At 35.8% G+C, this 24,443-nt stretch overlaps 1 protein-coding gene across 4 annotated transcripts in view; it reads right to left on the bottom strand.

The window, feature by feature from the left end:
• tsc2 (TSC complex subunit 2) overlaps positions 1-24,443 on the bottom strand; it is a 70,974-nt gene that overhangs the window by 38,416 nt on the left and 8,115 nt on the right. For 2 of the 4 annotated variants that reach the window (XM_079813384.1, XM_079813385.1), the window contains exons 7-26: positions 23,614-23,662; positions 23,395-23,520; positions 23,192-23,265; positions 21,773-21,899; positions 21,546-21,689; positions 21,245-21,382; positions 21,056-21,159; positions 19,972-20,053; positions 19,724-19,879; positions 17,696-17,806; positions 17,490-17,612; positions 17,277-17,383; positions 15,959-16,112; positions 15,562-15,684; positions 15,323-15,457; positions 13,047-13,236; positions 12,847-12,940; positions 12,344-12,446; positions 12,168-12,262; positions 8,354-8,482 (exon numbers count right to left, since the gene is read on the bottom strand). In XM_079813384.1, coding sequence (XP_079669510.1) covers positions 8,354-8,482; positions 12,168-12,262; positions 12,344-12,446; positions 12,847-12,940; positions 13,047-13,236; positions 15,323-15,457; positions 15,562-15,684; positions 15,959-16,112; positions 17,277-17,383; positions 17,490-17,612; positions 17,696-17,806; positions 19,724-19,879; positions 19,972-20,053; positions 21,056-21,159; positions 21,245-21,382; positions 21,546-21,689; positions 21,773-21,899; positions 23,192-23,265; positions 23,395-23,520; positions 23,614-23,662 — 2,364 coding nt within the window. The remainder of the gene's footprint in view (positions 1-8,353; positions 8,483-12,167; positions 12,263-12,343; positions 12,447-12,846; positions 12,941-13,046; positions 13,237-15,322; positions 15,458-15,561; positions 15,685-15,958; positions 16,113-17,276; positions 17,384-17,489; positions 17,613-17,695; positions 17,807-19,723; positions 19,880-19,971; positions 20,054-21,055; positions 21,160-21,244; positions 21,383-21,545; positions 21,690-21,772; positions 21,900-23,191; positions 23,266-23,394; positions 23,521-23,613; positions 23,663-24,443) is intronic. The other 2 variants (XM_079813386.1, XM_079813387.1) reach the window with 1 other exon arrangement.

Below are 24,443 nucleotides of genomic sequence, written 5' to 3'. Positions count from 1 at the left end.
CGCATTTAAAATACAAATTGGTAACAATTTACACCACCGTTCAAAAAGTGCGGGGTCAGTAATTCTTTCTCTTTCTTTTTTTTGAAAGAAATTAATACTTTTATCCAGCAGGGATTTGTTAAATTGATAAAAAGTGATAGTAAAGATTTCTATTCTGAAAAAATGCTTAGCAACTAACTGAAATAAAATAAGCTTAAGTTAAAGAACTAAAATTATTACAAAATAAAATGTATCAAAATAAAATTGATATAGAAATTAGTGCTGTCAAATCGATTAATCACTTTTAACATAAAAGTGTGTGTGTGTGTGTGTGTGTGTGTGTGTGTGTGTGTGTGTGTGTGTGTGTGTGTGTGTGTGTGTGTGTGTGTGTGTGTGTGTGTGTGTGTGTGTACAGGTTAATGTGGTTTATAAGGACACAAATGTGTATAATGACATGGGTATCACAACGTAAACATGGTTTATGAGGACACTTCTTGTGTCCCTGTAAACCAAATAGCTTTAAAAACATACTAAACAATGTTTTATTAAAAATGTAAAAATGCAGAATGTTTCCTGTGATGGGAAGGGGTAGTAGTGTAGGGGGATATAAAAACCATTACGCCTATAGAGAGTCCCCATAAACCACATATACACACACACACACACACACACACACGTGTGTATGTGTGTGTACACAATTTTATTTTAGATGCGATTAATCACGATTAATCGTTTTGACACCACTAATAAGAAATATGAAAAAAAACTTATTTAACTAAAGAAATGAAAACTGAACAAATGAAAATAAAAGCTCATTCAAAATATGAATACTAAAATATTATATAAATAATACTAAAACAACACTTTCACTCTCATGTCATTCTAAAACCACATGACTACATTTCTTGATTAGAACAAAAAAAACTCAAAAACTGTTTAAATGTTCCCTGAAAGCAGTCCACATGACCAAGCGTGTTGTGTATGTGTTGTGGTTTTTTTGGAATACGCATGAATTTTTGACATTTTTAACAATTTACATTTTTTGGTTGAACTATTCCTTTATTCGTTTTGCTTAGTTGAAGCCCTCTCTGTTTCTCTCTAAGTGACACAAAACCGGGTTTGTAAAACTGAGCAGGAGAGAGAGAGCCAGACAAACCCACACCAGACAAAAGCTCAGAAAAGTTCAGCTGCCACACACACACACACACACACACACACACAAACACGGAGCCGTGTGATTATCTAGATGATGGCATTAAATCTAAGACCGCCATCAGCATCCTGCCCTTCTGTAACCACGGCAACCGCATCCCGGGGGAAATCAACAGAGACCAAATCATATCCATACACTAAGACGACACACCTCCATAAACACACACTGCGCTGCCGACGTCTGAGCTACAGTGCTTTCGACTTTCACATCGACTATCTGACCCTGAGAATCAGGCACAGGTGAACAACTCATACAGACATGAACAAGACATGTTACAGCCCTTACGTGTGTGTGTGTGTGTGTGTGTGTGTGTGTGTGTGTGTGTGTGTGTGTGTGTGTGTGTGTGTGTGTGTGTGTGTGTGTGTGTGTGTGTGTGTGTGTGAGATGAGTAAACGGCAGCCATTTATCACCAATAGACCCCTAACCTCCAAACATCTGTGAAATCATGTGTCTGTTCGAGGGGCTTGTGAGTTGTGCCGGTACTTCCACAAGTGATCAGACGCACGTCTGGATGATAAAACAAGTGAAGACACTTCCTTACATGCATCCACTCTTATCTAATGTGTGAGGAGATGAACTGCACACTATTACACAACCCTGAATCACGCTGGCACGATCTGGTGCGTGTCTGGGATTGAGGCATGACGACAGCCAAGCTCTGAGCTACACATGAATCTGTAATCAACAAAAGGCCATTTTAATTTGATCTCATCGGGGAATGAGGTGAGAAAGGCGTCAGAGACGGCAAACACGCTCAAGAGTTCCAGCGCAACCTGCGTCATCTGATCTCATCGTTTCATAAACGCACAGAACGTCTATGAAAATAAAAACTATACTCCACAGAAACGCACGTGAACTTCACCTTCAGGAACCCGGGGCTTAAATGTCAATATTTCCCACTGTTAAGGTTTATACCCGGTGTGCAAAGAAATGTCACCGCTACACTATCCTATTACATACACAACATATTTAAATATGGAACTTATTTTTAAAAATTGCTTATTAAAACATTAACATTTTAATTTACCTTTAATTGTTAAGTAACTAATTATATTTTAATATAAAGTAAATTAAATATACACATTTTTCGTAGATTATAAAGTAATTACATTTTTATATAGTCATTTATATTTTAATTATTTTAAAAATGAAACATTTATACATATATATATATATACATACATACATACATATACATACATATATACATACATATACATACATACATATACATACATATACATACATATACATACATATACATACATATACATACATATACATACATATACATACATATACATACATATATACATACATACATATACATATACATACATATATACATACATATATACATACATATACACATACATATATACATACATATACATACATATACATACATATACATACATATACATACATATATACATACATATACATACATATATACATACATATACATACATATACATACATATACATACATATACATACATATATACATACATATACATACATATACATACATATACATACATATACATATACATACATATACATACATATACATATACATACATATACATACATATACATATACATACATATACATACATATACATACATACATATACATATACATACATATACATATACATACATATACATATACATACATATACATATACATACATATACATACATATACATATACATATACATATACATATACATACACACATACATACACACACATACATACACACACATACATACATACATACATACATACATACATACATACATACATACATACATACATATATACATACAAGTTATTTTATAAGTAAACAATTCTATTTTAATGAAGTAAATTATATATACAAATATTTTAATGATTTTAAATATAAAATATTTTTATTTACTTAATAAAAATGTACTTAAAATAAAAAAACTTAATAAAAAAATCTATATATATAATTTCTTTTAAATTAAAATAGAATTATTATTTACTTATAAAATAATAATAATAATTGAAATAATTAAAATACAAGTAAATAATACATTTGAATATAAAAGTAAATTATATATACATATTTTAATTATTTTAAATATAGAATATTTTTATTTACTTAACGTTTTCTTAAAATATTTTTTTAAATCTATATATAATTTACTTTAAATTAAAATAGAATTATTATTTACTTATAAATAATAATAATAATAATAATAATAATAATAATAATGATAATAATATATATAATACATTTAATTTAAATATAAATAAATAATTATATTTGAATATAAAGTAAATTATATTGAACATTTTTTATATTTAATTAAGTATTTTTATTTTAAGTAAAAGGTAAATACATAAAAAATATTTTATATTTAAAATATTAAAATATTTACTTAACTTTTACTTAAAATTAAAAAAACTTAATTAAAATGTGTGTATAAAAAACATATACATATATATATATATATACATATATATATATATATATATATATATATATACATATATATATATATATATATATATATATATATATATATATATATATATACATATATATATATATATATATATATATATATATATATATATATATATATATATATATATATATATATATATATATATATATATATATATATATAAAATTTACTTTATATTCAAATATAATTATGTACTTATAAAATAAAGATAATAATATTATATACATATATAATAATTAAAATACAAGTAAATAAGTAAATAATTATATTTGAATATAAAGTAAATTATATATACATATTTTAAAATTATATGTAAATAATTAATTAAACTGACAATCAAACTGACCTGCACACATTTTTAAAGGTCATTCTCAGTAAATAAGATGCACATTTTAAGACAACTGAACTCATTTCATGAAGGACAGAGGCTTTAAATCAGCGGTTCACGGTTACCGTAAAGCACAATAGAAATAAATAGGGAAAAGTAATCCATTTACGGTGACAAAAGCTTTACAATTCTCATCAGTAATTTGACCATGAGACTATTGTGCTAGAATCCCTTACTTTCCTTCTCATGACCAGCCACGCAAAGTCACTAAACAATAACTTTTGCATGATACTTCACAGCTAAATAAAAATTCAAGCCCTAAAAGTGAATGGACCGTGTCCTGTGCACTGTAAATGTGTTAATGGAAACACAACCCGATGGAAGGGTCAATGAGATTTTATCTGTAGTAATTGACAAATGCTGTCGATAGAGATTAAGCTGAATCTAGAACATTCCTTCGGATGTTTTTGCTCAAGGGCACAATTGACTTTTTCCTCACGGGAATCGATCCAACAACCTTCTGGTTTACCCATCCTGAGCCTTAACCAGCGCACCATACCAAATCACTGCAGCGTCCATCAACACACACACACACACACACACACACACACACACACACACACACAGAGAGAGAAAAGTCCCAGTTTGTGTCGATACATGTGGTCACTCAGCTGAAGTGGACGCCTCATCTCAGAGTCGAGCTTCAAAAACATGAACTACAATGCTTTCATGTCCAAAATGTATTTGCACAGTACATTTCCAGATCAAAAAAACTCAAACCCAGGTAAGAATCTGTTAAATTTATCCCAACTGCATCAAGTCTCTGAATCCTGGGCGTCCAGTTAAGCTGATCATATCATCAAACCCTTCCTTTGATATTATAATATTCTCTAAGCCAGCTGATCTTATCCAAAAGGCACAATTTCCAACATAAACATCTTTTGACTGCCGTGTCACACACTGAAAAGGTTTCACCGCTCACCCTCCATCATCTCTATTAGCTGCCGTCGGATGATTGTTGATGAGTGTGGAGTAGATGAAGTGGTTTGTCGGCATCATTTTTTTACTCTATTGATGCAGTGAGCGATGACAGCCCTGAATATAAATGCGTTTAGAGCATATTCATCTACTGAGCAATTAATATTGGAGTAATTTAGAGGGGAAAAATTTCCATTCCCAGTTGATTTATGACACATAAAAGAAGCCGTACATTTTCTTCATCCAACTTGTGATTTAGATCCACTCCAGCATTAATAGCCTGTATTTTTCACCAATGTCACCAAATATGTAATTTATCATAAAGAGCGACCTTGAAAATGATCCAAACAAAACCCCAATTAGCAAAGCAATGACAGGGTCTAATCTAGATAATAAAACAAATATGCCGTGTGAAGTCCCTGTGCTTGCTAATAGCGGACTCTCTATTCACTACCATCCTGTAACTTGTAAGCACTGAACTGATTAATAGATGTTATGGTAATTAGATGCACAGAGTTAATAAAGCACAGACGTTCAGGGAGGAATTACTCCGAATATCTCTCTCCCTCTGCCAGGATGTTGCTGTAAATCTCTTGAGATGCTGCGCTGCCCTCTGCTGGTTAAGTGTTAATGAGTTCACCAATAGCAGGAGCCCATGGAGATCAGATATTTAAATGTATGCAAATGAAAACGAGGCTGTGAGGATGTCCGGTTTGTTGTGTGGAAAATGCACACGTGATTCATATGGGTTTGAAATGACATGAGGTGAATCAATGAGAACAGAATTTCCATAAGTGCTAAAAAAAAAAATCCTAGTTGTTTTTTACTGAGTAGAAAACATGGAGGAACAGCATTTGGAGAGGGCGTCAGTGTAGCATTTTCAGTGTGTTTGCAGCGTTTTGTACTGTTCATGGTTCAAAATACACTTTAATGGAACAAGGATGGATACTTAACCTGAATCATGTGTAAAGAGAGTGTGAATGTGATGTGAATATGTGAAGGTTAAAACAGGACCAAACAGGCGGCAGTGGAGTGCACCCCCTTGTGTTTGGGAGCTGAATTACTGCTGTCCATCTCATTCAACAAACAGCCAAGACAGAGAAGCGAGTCGCTGGATTGTGTGACTGTCCACCTACTTTCACTTTTTCAATCACACATGCTTCCGGTGTATGGTACTGAGCCCACGAAGGGACATGGAGAAGGGGAAAAAAACAGTTGGGAAGAAATACTATAATTAAATGATTGTGCACTCGCTCGCAAATACTGTGTTCGCCCGAAAAACTTAGCGTTCACTAGCAAAGCGTTTTTTCCTCTCACCTCACCTCATGTTATTTCCATAAATGCACAGTTTCTCAGGGGGGAACGTAAAGGTTTTAGTGAGAGAATGTAAAAGTTTTGCGAGTAAACCAAAGTTTCTGCTAACAAATGCAACGTTTTTTGAGAGAACAAACGTTTTTGTGAGAGAACTTAAATGTCAGGCTAACACAATTTTTGCAAGTAAACGCGAAGCTTCTCAGGCTAACACAAAAGTTTTGTGAGTAAACGTGAAGCTTCTCGGGCTAACACAAAAGTTTTACGAGTAAACGCGAAGATTCTCAGGCTAACACAAAAGTTTTGCGAGTGAATGCGAAGCTTCTTGGGCTAACAAGTTTTGCGTGAGAATGTAAAAGTTATGCAAGCGAACGCAAAGTTTGTCAGGGGAGCGGAAAAATGTGAGAATGTAAAATTTTTTGTGAGAGAACTTAAGTTTGTCAGGGGAACAAAAGTTTATCAATAGAACAAAAGTTTCTCGGGCTAACAAGTTTTGTGCGAGAATGTAAAAGTTTTGCGTGACAATTTAAAAGTTCTGCAAGCGAACGCAAAGTTTCTAAGGGGAATGCAAATGTTTGTGAGAGAACGTAAATGTTTGGCGAGGAACCGTAAAAGTTTTGCAAGTAAACACGAAGCTTCTCGGGCTAACACAAAAGTTTTGCAAGTAAACGCAAAGCTTCTCAGGCTAACACAAGTTTTGCGAGTAAACGTGAAGCTTCTCGGGCTAACACAAAAGTTTTACGAGTAAACACGAAGCTTCTCGGGCTAACACAAAAGTTTTGCGAGTAAACGCGAAGCTTCTCGGGCTAACACAAAAGTTTTGCGAGTAAACACAAAGCTTCTCGGGCTAACACAAGAGTTTTGCGAGTAAACACAAAGCTTCTCGGGCTAACACAAGTTTTGCGAGTAAACGTGAAGCTTCTCGGGCTAACACAAGTTTTGCGAGTAAACGCGAAGCTTCTCTGGTTAACACAAGTTTTGCGAGTAAACGCAAAGCTTCTCAGGCTAACACAAGTTTTACGAGTAAACACGAAGCTTCTCGGGCTAACACAAAAGTTTTGCGAGTAAACACAAAGCTTCTCGGGCTAACACAAGTTTTGCGAGTAAACGCAAAGCTTCTCTGGCTAACACAAGTTTTACGAGTAAACACGAAGCTTCTCGGGCTAACAGAAGTTTTGCGAGTAAACGCAAAGCTTCTCAGGCTAACACAAGTTTTACGAGTAAACACGAAGCTTCTCGGGCTAACACAATTTTTGCGAGTAAACGCAAAGCTTCTCAGGCTAACACAAGTTTTACGAGTAAACGCAAAGCTTCTCAGGCTAACACAAGTTTTACGAGTAAACACGAAGCTTCTCGGGCTAACACAAGTTTTGCGAGTAAACGCAAAGCTTCTCGGGCTAACACAAGTTTTGCGAGTAAACGCGAAGCTTCTCAGGCTAACAAAAGTTTCGCGAGTAAACGCGAAGCTTCTCAGGCTAACACAAAAGTTTTGCGCCAGAATGTAAAAGTTTTGCATTACAAATAAAAACTTTTGCGAGTGAACGCAAAGTTTATCAGGGGGACGCAAAAGTTTGCAAGAGAACACAAAAACACTGAAATATAGTTTTTCCTTCCATCTCATTTTTTTTCTCATCACCATATCCCTTTCGGGGTTCCATAGTACTGACATTTGTTCATGATTAAAAAAATAAAAACCACCATCACAAACAGCACAATAAAGCACGGTAAAAGCAAATACAAAACGGGGTTAGGTTCAAATAAAAACAGATGCACGCAAGTCAGTGGCCGGGCTCAGCGCATGCAGTCCACATTACCACCAATGTCACGAAAGAAAAAGACAAAACCCTCCTCCAGCATGCACCCTTCCCTGCCCAATCAGAATTAGCCCAAACCAGATGTCCACGCCCACCCCGCATCGCCATGACATCACCCCGCCCCGAATGCCCAAGCCCCACCCACCGTCCCTGCATACAGAAAAGGAAAAGTAGGGAATATAAATCGGTTGCTGAGGTTTGAGGTTACCAAAAATGCTCTACCTGCGCACCGCATGCTCGGACACACTGATGCTTCGTGAGCGGAAGGCGTCCATGGCCGACAGATCTTTCAGGTCTTTAACGGGAGAGTTTGCGCTGGGGCCTTGCTTCGCCACTTTGGTCGTCCGCAAACTGCCCCGAGGGCAAACGAGGTCAGGTGTGCGTCAGGGTAAGGTCGTGACCAAGGAGGGTTGAGGGGAATTTGGAGCATATTTTAACCACGTCGGCATGGGTGGATGGGGGAGTGCGATTGTGTCACGAAAGGGGCCAGCGACCAATCACAGGTGACGGATCCGAGGTGTGGGCACCCCCCCAAACCACACCCACCACGCATGGCCAAATCAGAGGAGGGGGGAGGGGTCAAATAAGGAAGTGAAAGGAAAACAAAGGAACTTGGTCAGCAGTGCACACTGAGAACCAGAAAACAGGGACGACATTTAGAAAACGAAAAAATAACAAAGGAGGAAACAGAAAACTGGAAGGAGAAACAGCATAAAAAAGATCAACAGACACATAACAAGGCATAAAGTAAGCAATATACTGTCAGCATTCTACGAAAAGGAATGAAAGAGTAGGAGAAAACATAAGATAAACTCATCAGAGAGCACAAACATACTGGTACAGGGAGGAAACAAAGCACTCAGACACTGCAATGATCATTATACTGGAAATGAATGGCAACAGGAAAACAGTGATATGATCATGTGTATGTGTGTGATTTAATACAGCAAATAAACACACAGATGAATGATGGGATGAGGTGAGACTAGAAGCTGGAACAGAGAATGTGAGGCCTGGCAAACCAGACAGATCATGAAAAGCCAGGATTTGAAAATCTAACTTTGAACCCCATTTACATGCACAAAGAACCCTTATATACTCTCTTCGGGTCATTTTGACCCGAAATTCAATCTTTTAATTTCTAAAAATGGAGTGCTCATCGGAGTAGTCCAAGACCGTAGGGATTTTGTCGCACTTAGAATACACAAACAAATTTGACTGGATTTGAGGAGTTTATATGGGAAAAAAATAGTAATAAATCCACCCCTTGCTCCTCATAGAAATGAATGGGAAATTGGTAATTTTTATTTTATCATGTCAAAAAAGTGAAAAAATCTGGCACAATCCAGAACAAACTCACATGTACACACACCAAACATTTTTGCCAGCCCTAAAATATTAACTTTCAATAATTTAACACCACATTAGCATTTTCAGTTTTCTGATGCAGGTACACAAATAAAATATTTAATCTTTTTAGTAAGCATTTAATTTTTATATAATTTTTTTTAAAGTTATTCATTTAATTTTCCTTTTTTAAATGTAATTATTTGCTCTTTATCAACAACCGATCCCAGTTACAGTACATTTAAAAACTCTCGTCATGTATTATACTGCATTTAAGCCATTTTGTACAGTACTTTTATCAATTATTGAATGATGCAATTATTAACAAAATGTAGGTTATGTTTGAAAAATGTAAGTAAAAAAATGCTTCATCAATAGTGTCCATGTAATAGCACACAGAATTACCTTTGTGTGAACATGTACATATATAAAAAAATGCTCATTTATGATATTCTGAAAAGTCTGATTAACACAAGAATTGGTATTATTATATTTACAGAAATGTATAGAGACTGTAATATTTAGGGATGCACCACAAGCACAAGCACAAATGAATGTAAGACAGCTTCTTTATAATTACTTGAATAAAAAAAAAAGTATTATTTTTATGTGCTTATCACAAAGAATAATGAATTGGGTAAGCACCTCTATTTTTATAGCTCTTGTGTTATCTCTTGCCATTTTCTCTCGTCTTGCAAGGGTGTTACTACAGCTAGCAGCAAATTCTCTGTGCTCATTTTTGTGTTTTAATTTCAGATGTTTTATCAGGCTGCTTGTATTAGTACATGAGCTTGGTATCGGGTCCGATACTGGTATCGGTATTGGTGCATCCCTAGTAATATTGTCCTAATATGGTGATCAGGTTATTACGTTTACATGAATCCTATATAACCATAATATGACCAAGTTCTCGTTCATGTGCATGTAAATGTGTTGGTAGGTTTTTCTCTCTCAGGCCCGTAATTCAAAGTTCCAGCTTCAGTGTCAGGACAAGACACAGGACTTACAAAAAGGAAAACAATAAAAACACTGAAAATCAACCTGGAATTTGTCAGGACAATGAGATTAGATGGTGTTGTGGCTCTGGACACAGTACATAGATCATGGACTTTATTAGTGATAAGCCTGGGAAAAACTCAAACTGTTACAATCATCGCAAAGCATTGATTGCAGCACCAGGTATGCTGGTTAAAATGGATTAGTAAGTCGTTATCATTGAAATTTCCTGTTAAAGTAATCTGGTTCATGGGATAGTGGCTGTTTTTACAACCAATGCACAAAGTGAAATGAAGAAAAGGGGAGACAGAATGAATGAAGTAGAAAAAAATCATATGGAATAGAAAAGACTATTAATCTCTAGTTTATCAGTCCCTTTGTTGGACATCACATGACTAGTTATTCTGACCAGAGTATTACAGGATGGGATCATGGCTCATAGTTAAACATCAACACAAGATTTAGAGCGGTGTGTATTTGGGTGTTTCTTCAACTATGGCCGTTTTTAGTCCCTTAAAAAATGTAACTCCATTAACAAACTTTTTAAACGTACTAATATAATTAGTCAACTAACAACGTCCAACATTGGATAAACACGCTCCTTTCATGAACTGTCACAAATATTTATACCACAGCGTCATTTCCTTCACATCGTCATTTTTTCTTTAAATTAATTTGTGTATATCTTTGCGGAATAAAATGACCAAAACCATAGCAAGAATTTATGCATCCAGCCAAAATGACAGTTTATATGGAAATGAACAAATAAATAACTTAAATAATAAATAACTAAATAAAATAATTTGCGCTTTCGTGAAAGAATATTTTATATTTATAAGAAAAAAATAACTCACAAATAAGTAAAATATAACAATAATCTAAAATAAAAATATATTAATTTTTTAATTTAAATATAAATACACTTTAATAAAGAAAAATAAATAATGACATAAAATAATTAAAATAGATGTATTTTTCATTGCATATAAATAATATATAAATAATATATATATAAATAATATATATAAATAATATATATATATATATATATAAATAATATATATATAATCTTGTAATATGATCTAAATCTTAAAATAAGAAAATCCATCATAAAAATAACCTAAACAAAAATATAAGATTTCATGAATATTATCGTATATTATATATACATAGATAGTGTAGATATTTGTGTAGATTATTTTTATGATGGATTTTCTTATTTTAAGAGTGAAAATCTTGCATAAAAAGTGGAAAAGTTTAAAAACTAAAAACCTTCATATGACAAATAGTCAGAAGTCAAATCTATTAGTCTGGATAAAACTCAATCCCTTGGAAAGAATGTCCATAGTTGAAGAAACACACTTTCATAAATGAACGTGTTAAATGATTTTGATGTGAAAGTCACCGCTGAGACACATGAAGAGAGAAGGAGAGAAACAGAGAGAAAGAAAACGAAACCGATAAGAAAAGAGAAAGACAAGGAAAGAGACGTCGCACAGTCAAACTAGCATCCGTGAGTGGATGTGAGAACTGATGTTCTGACGTAATCAGACACATAAAGCCAGAAATCACGGCTCTACCACCAAAAAAAATAAAAAATCAACCAATGAGGCGCCCGAGTCCTTCCGATGGTGAACCTGACATGAATGGGCCGTATGTGAGGGTGTGTGAGCGTGTGTGAGTGTGTGTGTACCTCTTGGGCCTCTCGTTCAGGCTGGTGCTGCGCGCTCTGAAGCTGCTCTGCTCGTGTGTGTCATCGAACGGCAGAAGAGCGTTTGAACGGAGACCCTAATGACACAAAAACAACGAGTCGACATGAACAGATCGTCCAAACCGTGAACACATGAGCACAGAAGTCCCATCACCCACCTTGGTGATGTACTGGACAAAGTCCTTCCTGAAGGGCAGCCTGCAGCGTATGAACCACATGGCGATCACATGATGGGCTAGAGACACTATGTACTGATTAAACCTACAGAGGTCGGAAGAACAACAAGAAAACTCACAGAGGCTGCATTTATTTGACGGGGAAAAAAAATCAGTAATATTATGATATATTTTTACAATTTAAAATAATGTTTTTTAAAGTGAATATATTATAAAATCAATGTAATTTATTCCTGTGTATTTTCAGCATCATTACTCCAGTCTTCAGTGTCACTTCAGAAATCATTCTGATATGAGGATTTGATGCTCAAGAAACATTTATGATTATCATCATCAGGTGTTGAAAACGGTTTCATATAATTGTGGAAACCATGATACTTTTATTCAGAATCTTTGATGAGAAAGAACAGCATTTATTGGACATTGCAATCTTTTGTAAGATTATAAATGCACCTCTAGTCAAATCTGTGTCTGATGATACTCACTTTGAAGGGTTGGTGTACGGCAGCGATATGGCAAACACGCTAACATACTGCTCGGCTACGAAGTTAGCATACAGATGTGGGAGCCGCACCAATGCTGCAGACGAAAAAGAGATCGGTTCTCAGTTATACGTATTCATACAACTTTGCTATATTCTGATTGGTCAGAATGTGTGAATGGGCAAAGAAAGGCTTGGGCTCACTGGACAGGAACTCCAGCATGGGGGACGCCATGGCAACGGTCGCCGAGATATGGGTCAGTTTGACGATGAGGGCGGGCAGGAGTTTGATCATGATGTCGGGCATCTCCACGGTGCACATGGTCAGAGCCACCACACACTGCTTAGCACAGCGGTAAATCAGGCCCTTCTCCAAACACTGAACCAGCTCCCTCTGAGACATCAAGACACCAGCAACAACCGCTCCGTCAACACTTTTACCAAATCAATTCATAGATGTGCATTAAAAACAGCCATAGAGACATAGCGGGGGGGGGGGGGGGGGGGGGGGGGCAATCCAACCCTCTCCATTGACTTTGTATTGCGTGAAGTGCCTCCTTGTTATTTATGACTTATAACAAAACACAGAACAATGTCTAAAAGCTGCTATGTGACAAGTGTACAGCAAACAAGCTAAACAACACAGAACTAAGGTTTTATAAGCTGTCGACCCAAAAAACGAGCATTTAAGGAGACTAAAGTGGATACAGGCAATAAGAGCTGAAGCATCAGCAGGAAGAATGGGTACATTTTGGGATCCTGGCACTCAGTATGCGTCAGTATGCCAATGTGTGGAGTAAACATTGCGTCACTGTTAAGTCAAATATCCAAATGTCAGTTTTATATATGATATTTCCTGTTGCTGATTGCGTTCCCCTCCAGCGGGTGTAGTTCTCTCAGTGTAATATAATGTGTCGCGCTCTGTCTCAATGGCCTGTATCCACTTTTGTCTCCTTAAACGTTTGTTTTTTGGGTCGACAGCTTATGAAAACTTATTTCTGTGTTGTTTAGCTTGTTTGCTGTACACTTGTCACATATCAGCTTTTAGACATTGTTCTGTTTTTTGTTATAAGTCAGAAATGACAAGGAATGACATTGCCTAAAGCAATGCAAAGTCAATGGAGAGTGATGGATTGCAAATAATATTTTATTAGCGTTTGGTTTAGTGTTATTTTAATATCATAAATATAGTATTAATTAATATTTTTAATAAATAAATAAATAAATAAAAGAATAAATAAAAAGAAAAAAACATTTATACAGAAAATACATTTAATAAAAATTTATTTGATTTCTTTTAATCCAGTTGTTTATGTCTTCATTTATCTATATTTATTTATTTATTTATTTATTTATTTATTTATTTATTTAATTTTTATTATTTATTAATTTTTAATTTCCATACCTTTTTTATTTTTATATTTTCCATTTTCCTTTTAATATTGGTTTAAGTTTTAGTAAATTTGGTGTGTTTTAGCAATTTTATTGGTTTCTGTGTTTTATTTTCTATTTAGTTATTTTTATGTCAGTTTTCGTTTCATTATTTTCATTTTAGTACTTTAACTAAACAAAAATAAGAAATGTTGCCTTGGCAATTAACTGAAATATTAAAACAATAATGTAATATCCTTATTAACATTTATTTCATTTAACAAATGTTTTTAATAGTTTAACACTGATAATGAGCTTTTTTTTTATAAAAACAATAGACTGTGGTAGAGCTGCATGACTCTGGATAAGCTGAGAATCACGATTTGTTTAGTTTCAAATAGAGATCATGATTATCCCACGATTATGAAGAGACATCTAAACAACATAACATGTCATTTACTAGGGGTTCTGGCAAAATGTTGATTACTACAATCTATTTAAAATGATTCATTACTGGATGAACCAGCGTTTTTGAATGAATCTCTTGAATGAATGATTCAATGACTCACTCATAAAGACTTCTCTTGTTTCATTACTGGATGAATCAGCGTTTTTGAACGAATCTCTTGAATGAATGATTCAATGATAAATTCACTTTTTAACACTCACTTGTCGCCACCAACTGGTGTAACAGTGTAATTGATACAATCATTATTTGAAGCGTCGAGTTACTTTCAACAGATGATTTGCTCTATTTCAAACACTTCCGTAGACATCAGTGTTTATATCTGAACTATAAACTTTTATCCCAGTACTTCTAGGATAATATGAATATTTGTAACAAACAATACTGTGGTTGAAAAGCTGTTTGTGAAGCGGTTTCATACCTACACATGGCAACTGCTCTCTCTGGCTCAGCGGCAGCGCCAACACGGACCTGAACCTTCACTGAGATTTAGTTTTAATAGACACAGGCGAATCCTTGCCATTTAGGAATGAGATCGTGTGGGTGTTTGAATTCGAGATTGCGATCTTTTAGCGATTAATCGTGCAGCTCTACTGTACGGCGTGTTGTCGTTCAGACAGCGAGGTCAGGGTGTATGCGTCACCTGTCGGGACTGGTCCAGGTAGCTGTGGTAGGAGGTGAGGGCAGTGAGGACAGGAACCACAGCCAGCTGAACATCCGTCAGGGAGAATCCATCGGGAGTCTTCTTCAAACGCTCTGATATCAGCCGGTCCGTCACCTGCAAACAAACACACTCTCTCAAATCAACTAGTTCTCTTATAGTCCATTGCATTTAGCAACTGTAAGTGTTTATGTTTTGTAAGTGTGTGTACGGTATGTTACCATCGAGCAGAGAGTCGAGCACAAGTGATCGATGTTGCACGGGGACGTCAGTATCAAAACTTTGTACTGGATGGTGCACGACATCTTATCCAGAACCAGCTTCAGAACCTTCCAGTCAGTCTCCTACAAATCAAACAAACACACACACGATCGGCACTAACAACATGCTAGTACTAGCCGTTTATGATGGAATACACATGCACATGTGAATATGCATTCACATACAGATATGTTTTATATAGTGGGTTTAATATAATAATAAAATGTGATTTATCTGTGCAATTTTGACCAGGTGCTACTTTTTCCCCTGAAAAATACAGTATGTTGTAATTTAATTAAAACTGTATTTTGTGAAAGGCAATCTCAGCTGTGTGTGTGTGTGTGTGTGTGTGTGTACCATCTTCAGGCACTGGAGCAGCACGTTGAACGCCAGGTTGTAGGGCAGAAAGGCCGTACGGATGGACGAGGGCGGAGCCGCTGGGGTGGGACTTCCTGTCGGTGGGGACACAGTTCCTGCTGGCTTCTTATCCGACACTCTCTTCTCCGACTCACTGAAAACCAGACATTTGAGAAGAGATTTAGTCAACCTGAATGTCCCCCTTAATAATATATCCTTCATTTATACTTAATAATACATTTAAAATAAGTTTATACTTTATTTAAAATTAATAATAAATCATAATATACTCCTTAATAATGTATAGTTAATTACATTTTTAATACATTTAAATACATTTATTTACTTCATTTACATTTAATTTTTTTTTATTTCATTCATTTAATAATAAATTGAAAACTATTTACAAATTAATGATAACTTTAGATAACTTCTTAAATTTTTATGTAATACAATTTAAAATGTACAAATAATTGCAAATACATTTATACTTTATTTAAATTTAATTGTCACATTTTATATTTGATCAACCTGAATATCCTCCTGAATAATTTATATTTAATTTAAATATTATTTATTATATTTAATTTAAATGTGTAAACTTTATTTGCTAATACAGTTTAATTTAATAATTTAAATAAATGTATACTTCATTTAAAATGTAATCCATTTTCATTTAATTTAAATGTAATGATATAGTTAGATACATTTATTTAAAAATGAATAATAACTTTAGTTATTCTAAACAACAGCCCCCTAATATTTTATACTTACACATAATTTCATAAATACAATTATAAAACAAAAAATATATATTATATTTTATTTCAATTTAACAACACATTTTAATTGAAATTAAAAATGTATTTCAAATTAATAATACATCTGAATATGGTCCTTAATTATTTATAATTAATGCAATTTTAATAATACATTTACATAATTGTATACTTAATTTAAATGTAATATGTTTAAATTTATTTAAATGTACTGATACATTTAAAAACATTTATACTTTATATAAAAATGAATAATAACATAATACATAATTTTATTTTATAAATAATGTTGTATTTTATTTCAATTTAATCATATATTTTAAGTTAATTTACAAATAATTGAAATACATTTATATTTTATTTTAATTTAATAATAAATCTGATTATTCTCCTTAATTATTTATTCTTAATGTAACTTTTCGAATTAATTGAAATTTGAAATAAATATACTTCATTTAAATGTAATAATAAATCTAGTAAATCCTTTTTAATAAGTGTGTGTGAGAAAACAGCAAAAACACGCATGCTTGTGTTCTTACCCCACGTCACAGTGGCAATATGGGCTGAATCTCAGGACGCCATCTTTATTGGGAACACCCAGGCGATGAAGAGAGTCCGCCCTCATCATCAGTAAGAAATCAAAGACCTGACACAGAAACAATGAGAAAACGTCACTTTTAGCCTTTTCTGAAGTCGAGGTGTTTCTATGAGTTGTTGTTATGGTGCTGCTTTACTAACTCCAGAAGTCTGACCTTTAGCCGTATGGAGCTTCCGATGGCACTGTAGTATTTGTTCTTATAGTGAAGCTGCAGATGAGCGATCAGCAGCTCGAACACTCGACTGGCGTGACTGGCGGGCAGACTGTAGAGTTTACTCTAGAGAACCACAGATACACAATCACTGGAGCTGCTATGGAAAATATTCCTGGTTACACAGATAAGACGAGGTGTTGTGGTACCTGCAGAATGTCTAGCAGGCCCAGTATGGCGGTTCGGACGTCCTCCGTGGGCGACTCCACACACAGGTCTCGTTCTCCCTCCATAGAGCATGTTAACGGACGACTAGCAACCTACAGGCACACAGGACAGTTGGGCTTCATCAGCATGTTGGTATGCAACATAATACATGCTAAATAAAAAAAGAAATTCAACAAAATGAAAATAAAATTTGAGACATGACTGGGGGGAAAAAAAACTATAGACGCTCATTGAATGTGATTTTTTTAATTATGTGGTAAGAACACTTTACATAAACTATAATGAAAACACATTTACTGGATAAATTCCTAGCTCAAAAAAAATCATGTGACTAAATCATGTGCTCGTGGTCAATCACTAGCAAACATGCTGCTGTTTTTAAACTAGTACTAATTTAAACTTAATATAAATGTAATAATAGTTAATTAAATCTATATTTAATAGCAAATATAAATTAATCTAAATTCAATTCCATAATACATTTGAAAACGAAGTTATTATATTTAATAAAAGAGCCACAGCGGCTTTAACCGCCGTTTCGATTTCTATTTTGCACCACTTTCCCTGGAAGTGACTCTAGAACAAATGGGATGGAAAGGCTGTTGAATTCACAAATTGTTTTTGTGTGGTGCAGAAATTAATAATTTATGCATAGCTAAATGACACACATCTCTGTGGATGTTGATAGTAATAACGAACAGCCAGCAAATGGCCTGAAAGATTTACATCTCAAAATCTAATTTAAAAAAAAAATTATCATCACAATTGAATAAACTCATATTCTTTTCGTAACCTCTAGTTGGACTATTTAAATGGCCTGAGAAAGCACACTTTCCCTTATGCATTTAAAAATGTGTTCTATTTTTTATTTTTTTTTAAAGGGGTGATGAATTGAGAAATCAACTGTCCCTTGAGCCTTTGATATATAAAAGTTCATCGTGATATAAGAATAACCTGTAAGTTTCGGAGCGGAAAACTTCCTTGTTCAGACCCAGAAAACGAGGGATCTCAGAATATGTCGACCCTTGACGTCATAGGATGCAGAAGCGCCGCCTCAAGCCCCGCCCACCGACTCGTGGAGCTACACGGGTCGCGCTACAGAGCAATAAACATGCGGTTCCAGCTCACGTGTGTAAGATATTGCGTTTGTTCACTTCATTTCACCGCAGAATCCATTGTAAACAAGACACAGGTCGAGACTGGATTTGCAGACATACTGAGATTAAAACACAATGCTGTGCTTCTATATTGGATCCGACAGGAACGGTGCGACACACTTATGTGAGTAAAACATGTTTTTTTATATGTGTTAGTTTTGCATTGTTACAGATGGTTTGATATCTATTGATTACACACCTTAGCACGCGGTCACAGGCTGGAGAAGCTGTTATTGGTTCATTCGTGATCAGACTCGGACTTGTAACGGCAGTGCTCACAAAGCCCAAAGTCCCGGGGCTATGTGCTTTTCAGACGGGCTACCAAAACGTATCACAGTCCGTCGGCAGGCCGATTTTAAATAGTGAAATAACATTCCTTTCTTGTGCGCGTGTGTGTGTGTGTACGGGTCGTAGTTATATTCACTGATTGGGTGGGCCAAGTAATACAAAAATAACATTCCAGTCAATCGCGGGTGTATGAGAGATTAATCATTGTGTGTTTGTTTGATAAAGCCAATTAGCGATTCCCCAGATGCTTTCAAAACAATCCCCACATGTACCGAGAGGAGCTGAAGCTCATTAAATATGCTAATCTTATCCAATCCCAGCCGTGGGCGTTTACTTCCAAGTCTTCAGTACGGCACGCCCACCAAAACCGAGCGTTTTTCAGAGAGCCTCAACACCAAGGCAAAAAGTAGCCTATTACTTATTCATTATGATGTTTCTGAATGTACAAACCACACGAACGTCATAAGTTGACCTCAGACACAGTATAAAAAAAATTTAAAAGCCAGTTCATGACACCTTTAAATTTCAAATAGGAGAAAAACTGAATGCATGAAGCGCCGTTACCTTCTCGATGATGTCCAGCAGGCTGCTGAAGTGATGCGTGTTGCAGCCCTCGGCGAGATCCACCAACAGCTGCGTGGCTTGTTTCCGGACGGACAGGTCTCGATCTTCAGCTATCTGACCCAGCTGAGGAATCACCACCACCTCGATCAGCTCCTCCTAGTCAAAGAGAGCACAGATGATCAAGGATAATGTGACGACAGCCAGAGTCTCATGAACACGCAGAGATCCATGTGTGGTTGAGGACTGACTTCATAGAGCTGTCGGTTTGTGCTGAGCACGAAGGACAGGATGTGCAGAACCTTGATCCTGATCATAGAACGGCTCTCATTCCTGACACACACAGGGAAAGAGAGAGATGTTATTCTTGGGGATTTGTTTAAAACATGAATGACACTATTAAAGGGTGATGAATTAATTAATTCATGAATTAATTAAGCAAGTCGTCTTATAGGACAAGGACACGCAGACTCATGAATAATTAAGCGAGCCATCTTCTCATAGGATAAGGACACGCAGACTCATGAATAATTAGCCAAGTCGTCTTATAGGATAAGGACACACAGACTCATGAATAATTAAGCGAGTCATCTTCTCATAGGATAAGGACACGCAGACTCATGAATAATTAGCCAAGTCGTCTTATAGGACAAGAACACGCAGACTCATGAATAATTAAGCGAGTCGTCTTCTCATAGGATAAGGACACGCAGACTCATGAATAATTAAGCAAGGCCTCTTCTCATTGGATAGGACATGCAGACTCATGAATAATTAAGCGAGGCCTCTTCTCATAGGATAAGGACACGCAGACTCATGAATAATTAAGCAAGGCCTCTTCTCATAGGATAAGGACACACAGACTCATGAATAATTAAGCGAGGTCTCTTCTCATAGGATAGGACATGCAGACTCATGAATAATTAAGCGAGGCCTCTTCTCATTGGATACACAGACTCATGAATAATTATGAGACACCGATGAGTCATCGCAGTACTATAGTACGAGAAAACGTCACACTCTGTGAAGTTGATACAAAGATGAATTTTAACCCAGAAATTGAATATAGTGCAATTCTTTTTTTATTAACTACTTTTTTCCAACAATCAAAACAAATGATTGGTAACATTGACTTCTATGATGCTCAACACTCATAACTCTTTTAAAATCACAGAAAATTTGGTTTAGGGTTTCATGACCCTTTAAGTTCTATAGAGCTGCTTAACAGCTTAAATTGCTTTATAATGGATTAATTTTACAACATTAAGACTGTTAACTTTGCTTTTAAACGACCTGTATTGTATAAAGCGCTATATAAATAAAACGTTTCCCGACCTGAAGAACTTCTCCATGAGTTTCAGGAGGTTCTGCAGCCACCCGTCTTTGGCCGGCTGGATGGACTGAGCTCTGTAGGAAATCAGCGTCAACACGGACGCGTCCTGCCAGAGAGAGTCAACAACAGTCAATCAAGCCAGACGGTTTCAGAAGGGGACAGACGTTACAGAGAGCGAGAGCCGAACTCACGGGACGTTTGTCGGCGCACTTCTCCACCAGGCTGAAGAACCTCTGCGAGGATCCGTGGAAGTCGTTCTGCTCGTACAGCTCCTCGACAGTGCTCAGTAACTCATAAACGATCACCTTCAGATCAGGACTGCCCATCGTCTGCACACAGGAGATGGACACCCACAAAATATTAGTTTGGTTTGTTCTTCTTGAAACCAAGAAGAAATGGCAACATTGTTTTTAACCCCTGTTAATATGAACCCGTTTCGAAACAAAGCAACCGATCTACATGTGTAAAAAAGCTGTTTGTGTGTGTGTGTACCTGTATCTGCTGCAGGAGTCTCTCTACGACGGACAGCAGGATGTCCCACGTCACCACCTGCAGCTCTCGGCCGTACTTCTTGATGAGTCGCGTGATGGACAGCACGATCTCATAGGACACCACCTCATTAGAGCAGCTCATGGCCTGGGCAGAAAGGTCAGAGGTTAAACAGTCGTAGGTTTAATAATGTATATAAAAACACAAACTGAAGGCAAATTCGTAGACACCTTGTAGAAGGAAGGCAGGACCAGAGTGGGGGTGTTTTTGAGGGCAGGGAGTCTGTGAGCCCCCCACAGCGCCATACCAACAAAAAACACAGCACCCCTGAGAAGAGCGGCGTCCTCCGAGTACACCCTACACCACAGAGACACACACACACACACTACTGACATCACTAGTGCTGCCAACATTACAATTCAGTGGTTAACAAATTCATTAATTTCTATTAAATAAGGTATAAATTATCATTATTAAAAATTTTAATAATAATAATAATATAATATGCATTTAGTATTATGAACAGTGTTGGGGTAACGCATTACAAGTAATCTGATTACTTTTTCAAGTAAGTAGTAAAGGATTACTTTTTAATTTACAACAACATATCGGAGTTACTTTTTCCAAGTGGTAACTAAAGTTTCTTTGTTTTCCTATTTGTTGACCGACAGCTCTCCTGTTCTCATGTTGAGAGAAATCAGGAACTTTCTTCTCCTGCATCCTATTACTTTGCAATCCAGAATGGCAGCAGAGCTGAAAGATTCGTTTTTGTCATTAAAAAACAAGTCAGCCCAAGTGAGAAGAAGTAACGCAAAAGTAACGTAACATTAATTTACATAAAAAGTAACAAAGTAACACAATTAGTTACTTTTAACGGGGAAATTAGTTACTATTGAAATGCATTACTTAAAAGTAACTTTCCCCAACACTGATTATAAATATTTAGGCCACAGGCCACTGCGGCTAGTGGTTTTCCAAAGTTTTCACCGTCCAAAATTGTATAAATATTTCTAATATCATCTCATAATTTGTCAGCGGGTTTATTAGGCTGCTGTCACTTTAAGACCTGACGCATTGATCCATTATACTGTTACACAGTGCTGTCAAAAGTACCGAACGTGAAAGTCAAGCCAAACTGGACAAACGCTCCCATTTTGTGTGTACTTGACTGTTTAAGTGCAGAACTCAATTTAGAGCTGAGAGGCAGCTTTATGTGTATGCACTTTGGGTATGAGCACAAAATCTGCACGCCGAAATTCACCAACAATATTCCTCCGGAGCAAATGAAACGAGTGAGTGAGAGGAGGCGGGTGTGTGTGTTTACTCGCTGTCAGAGAGATGAGAGAGAGAAAGAGACGCTGGTATTGTGTGTCTATTTTGTGAAAGCATGAGTATTGGAAGCGTTTCAGATATTTCAGTATCAGTATGTATCGAAAAATCGATATTTTTGACAACACTACATTGCACTTAGTTTATTATTTCAGTTGCCTTTTTAAAAGACTATTGAACATTTTTAATACACAATTGAAAATTGTATATATATATATTATATATATAATATAATACAATAGGTGCAGACCAAATCCAACTTGTGTGGACTTGGTTCTGAAGTACAAGTACTCTTGACATCGCTATAATCCGCTCCGTACCTCTCCTCCATGATACGGCACATGGTGTATATGGCACTGTGACCCAGGTGAGTCCCCAACACTTTACGCATCAACTAGAGACACAACGAGATCAAGTGAGAGGAAGTCAAAGCATGCTTATGAGATACACATTATACAATGACGCATCAATGTATTCTTAAAACCGGCTGAATGTATCAATTGGACTGGTTTTCTTCGGGTACCTTCCAGCAGGATTCACAAAACTCCTTCACGTTAACAGTTCGGCACAGCGTGATGATGAACACCGTCAGAGAGTCGGAGGGCAGACAGTTATAACACACCACAGCGTCTAACACCTGCAGCGCAACCTACACACACACACACACACACACACAGATAAACGGATCAGAGGTCACTGGTTTGATCCTGAAAGACTGAATGAAAGTGTCACTCTGACGTACCTCAATATCTGTGGAGGAAGTCGTCCGGTTACACAGAAGGCAGATTTTCCTGTGAGACACAAATCATTATTCAACAATGTTACATTTGAGCTTCTTGATCATTTAGATTCCAGCTCTGTATATTCATTAACCAATCTCATGAGGTGCATCCTGGGACGCTTTAAAAAAAACTACAGGAGGAGGAACATGTGTGCTGGATCCTTTATGGTGCTTTTCCTTTACTATCTGAACCAAATCATTATTTTAATAAAAATATTAGACTGAAAAATGTACACAAGCATTTAAAAGTCTGGGGAAATTATTGTTTTTGAAAGAAGTCTCTTCTGCTCAAAGAGGCCGCATTTATTTGATCAAAAATACAGTAAAACTGTAATATTGTGAAATATTAGTACAATTTAAAATAGCTGTTTTCTATGTGGATATATTGTAAAATGTAATTTATTCCTGTGATCAAAGCTGTATTTTCAGCATCATTACTCCAGTCTTCAGGTCACATGATCCTTCAGAAATCATTCTGATATGATGATTTGATGCTCAAGAAACATTTATGATTATTATCAATGTTTAAAACAGGTGTGCTGCTTCATATTTTTGTGGAAATTTAATGATAAATAAAACGTTTAAAAGAACAGCATTTGAAAATAAAATATTTTAATCTTTTTATAAATGTCTTTGCGGTCACTTTTGATCAATTTAAAGCATCCTTGCTCAATAAATGTATTCGACCCGGTTCCACAGACAGGGTTTAGATTAAGCCAGGATTAGGCCTTAGTTCAATAAGGAAATTTAAATAGCTTTGAACATACATTAGAAAAAAAACATTACTGGTG

The sequence above is a fragment of the Gobio gobio genome (genome assembly GCF_949357685.1).
Source record: "Gobio gobio genome assembly, chromosome: 3".
NCBI lineage: Eukaryota > Metazoa > Chordata > Actinopteri > Cypriniformes > Gobionidae > Gobio > Gobio gobio.
The sequence above is the reverse complement of the archived record's forward strand: the minus strand, read 5'-3'. Positions and strand labels throughout refer to the sequence as shown.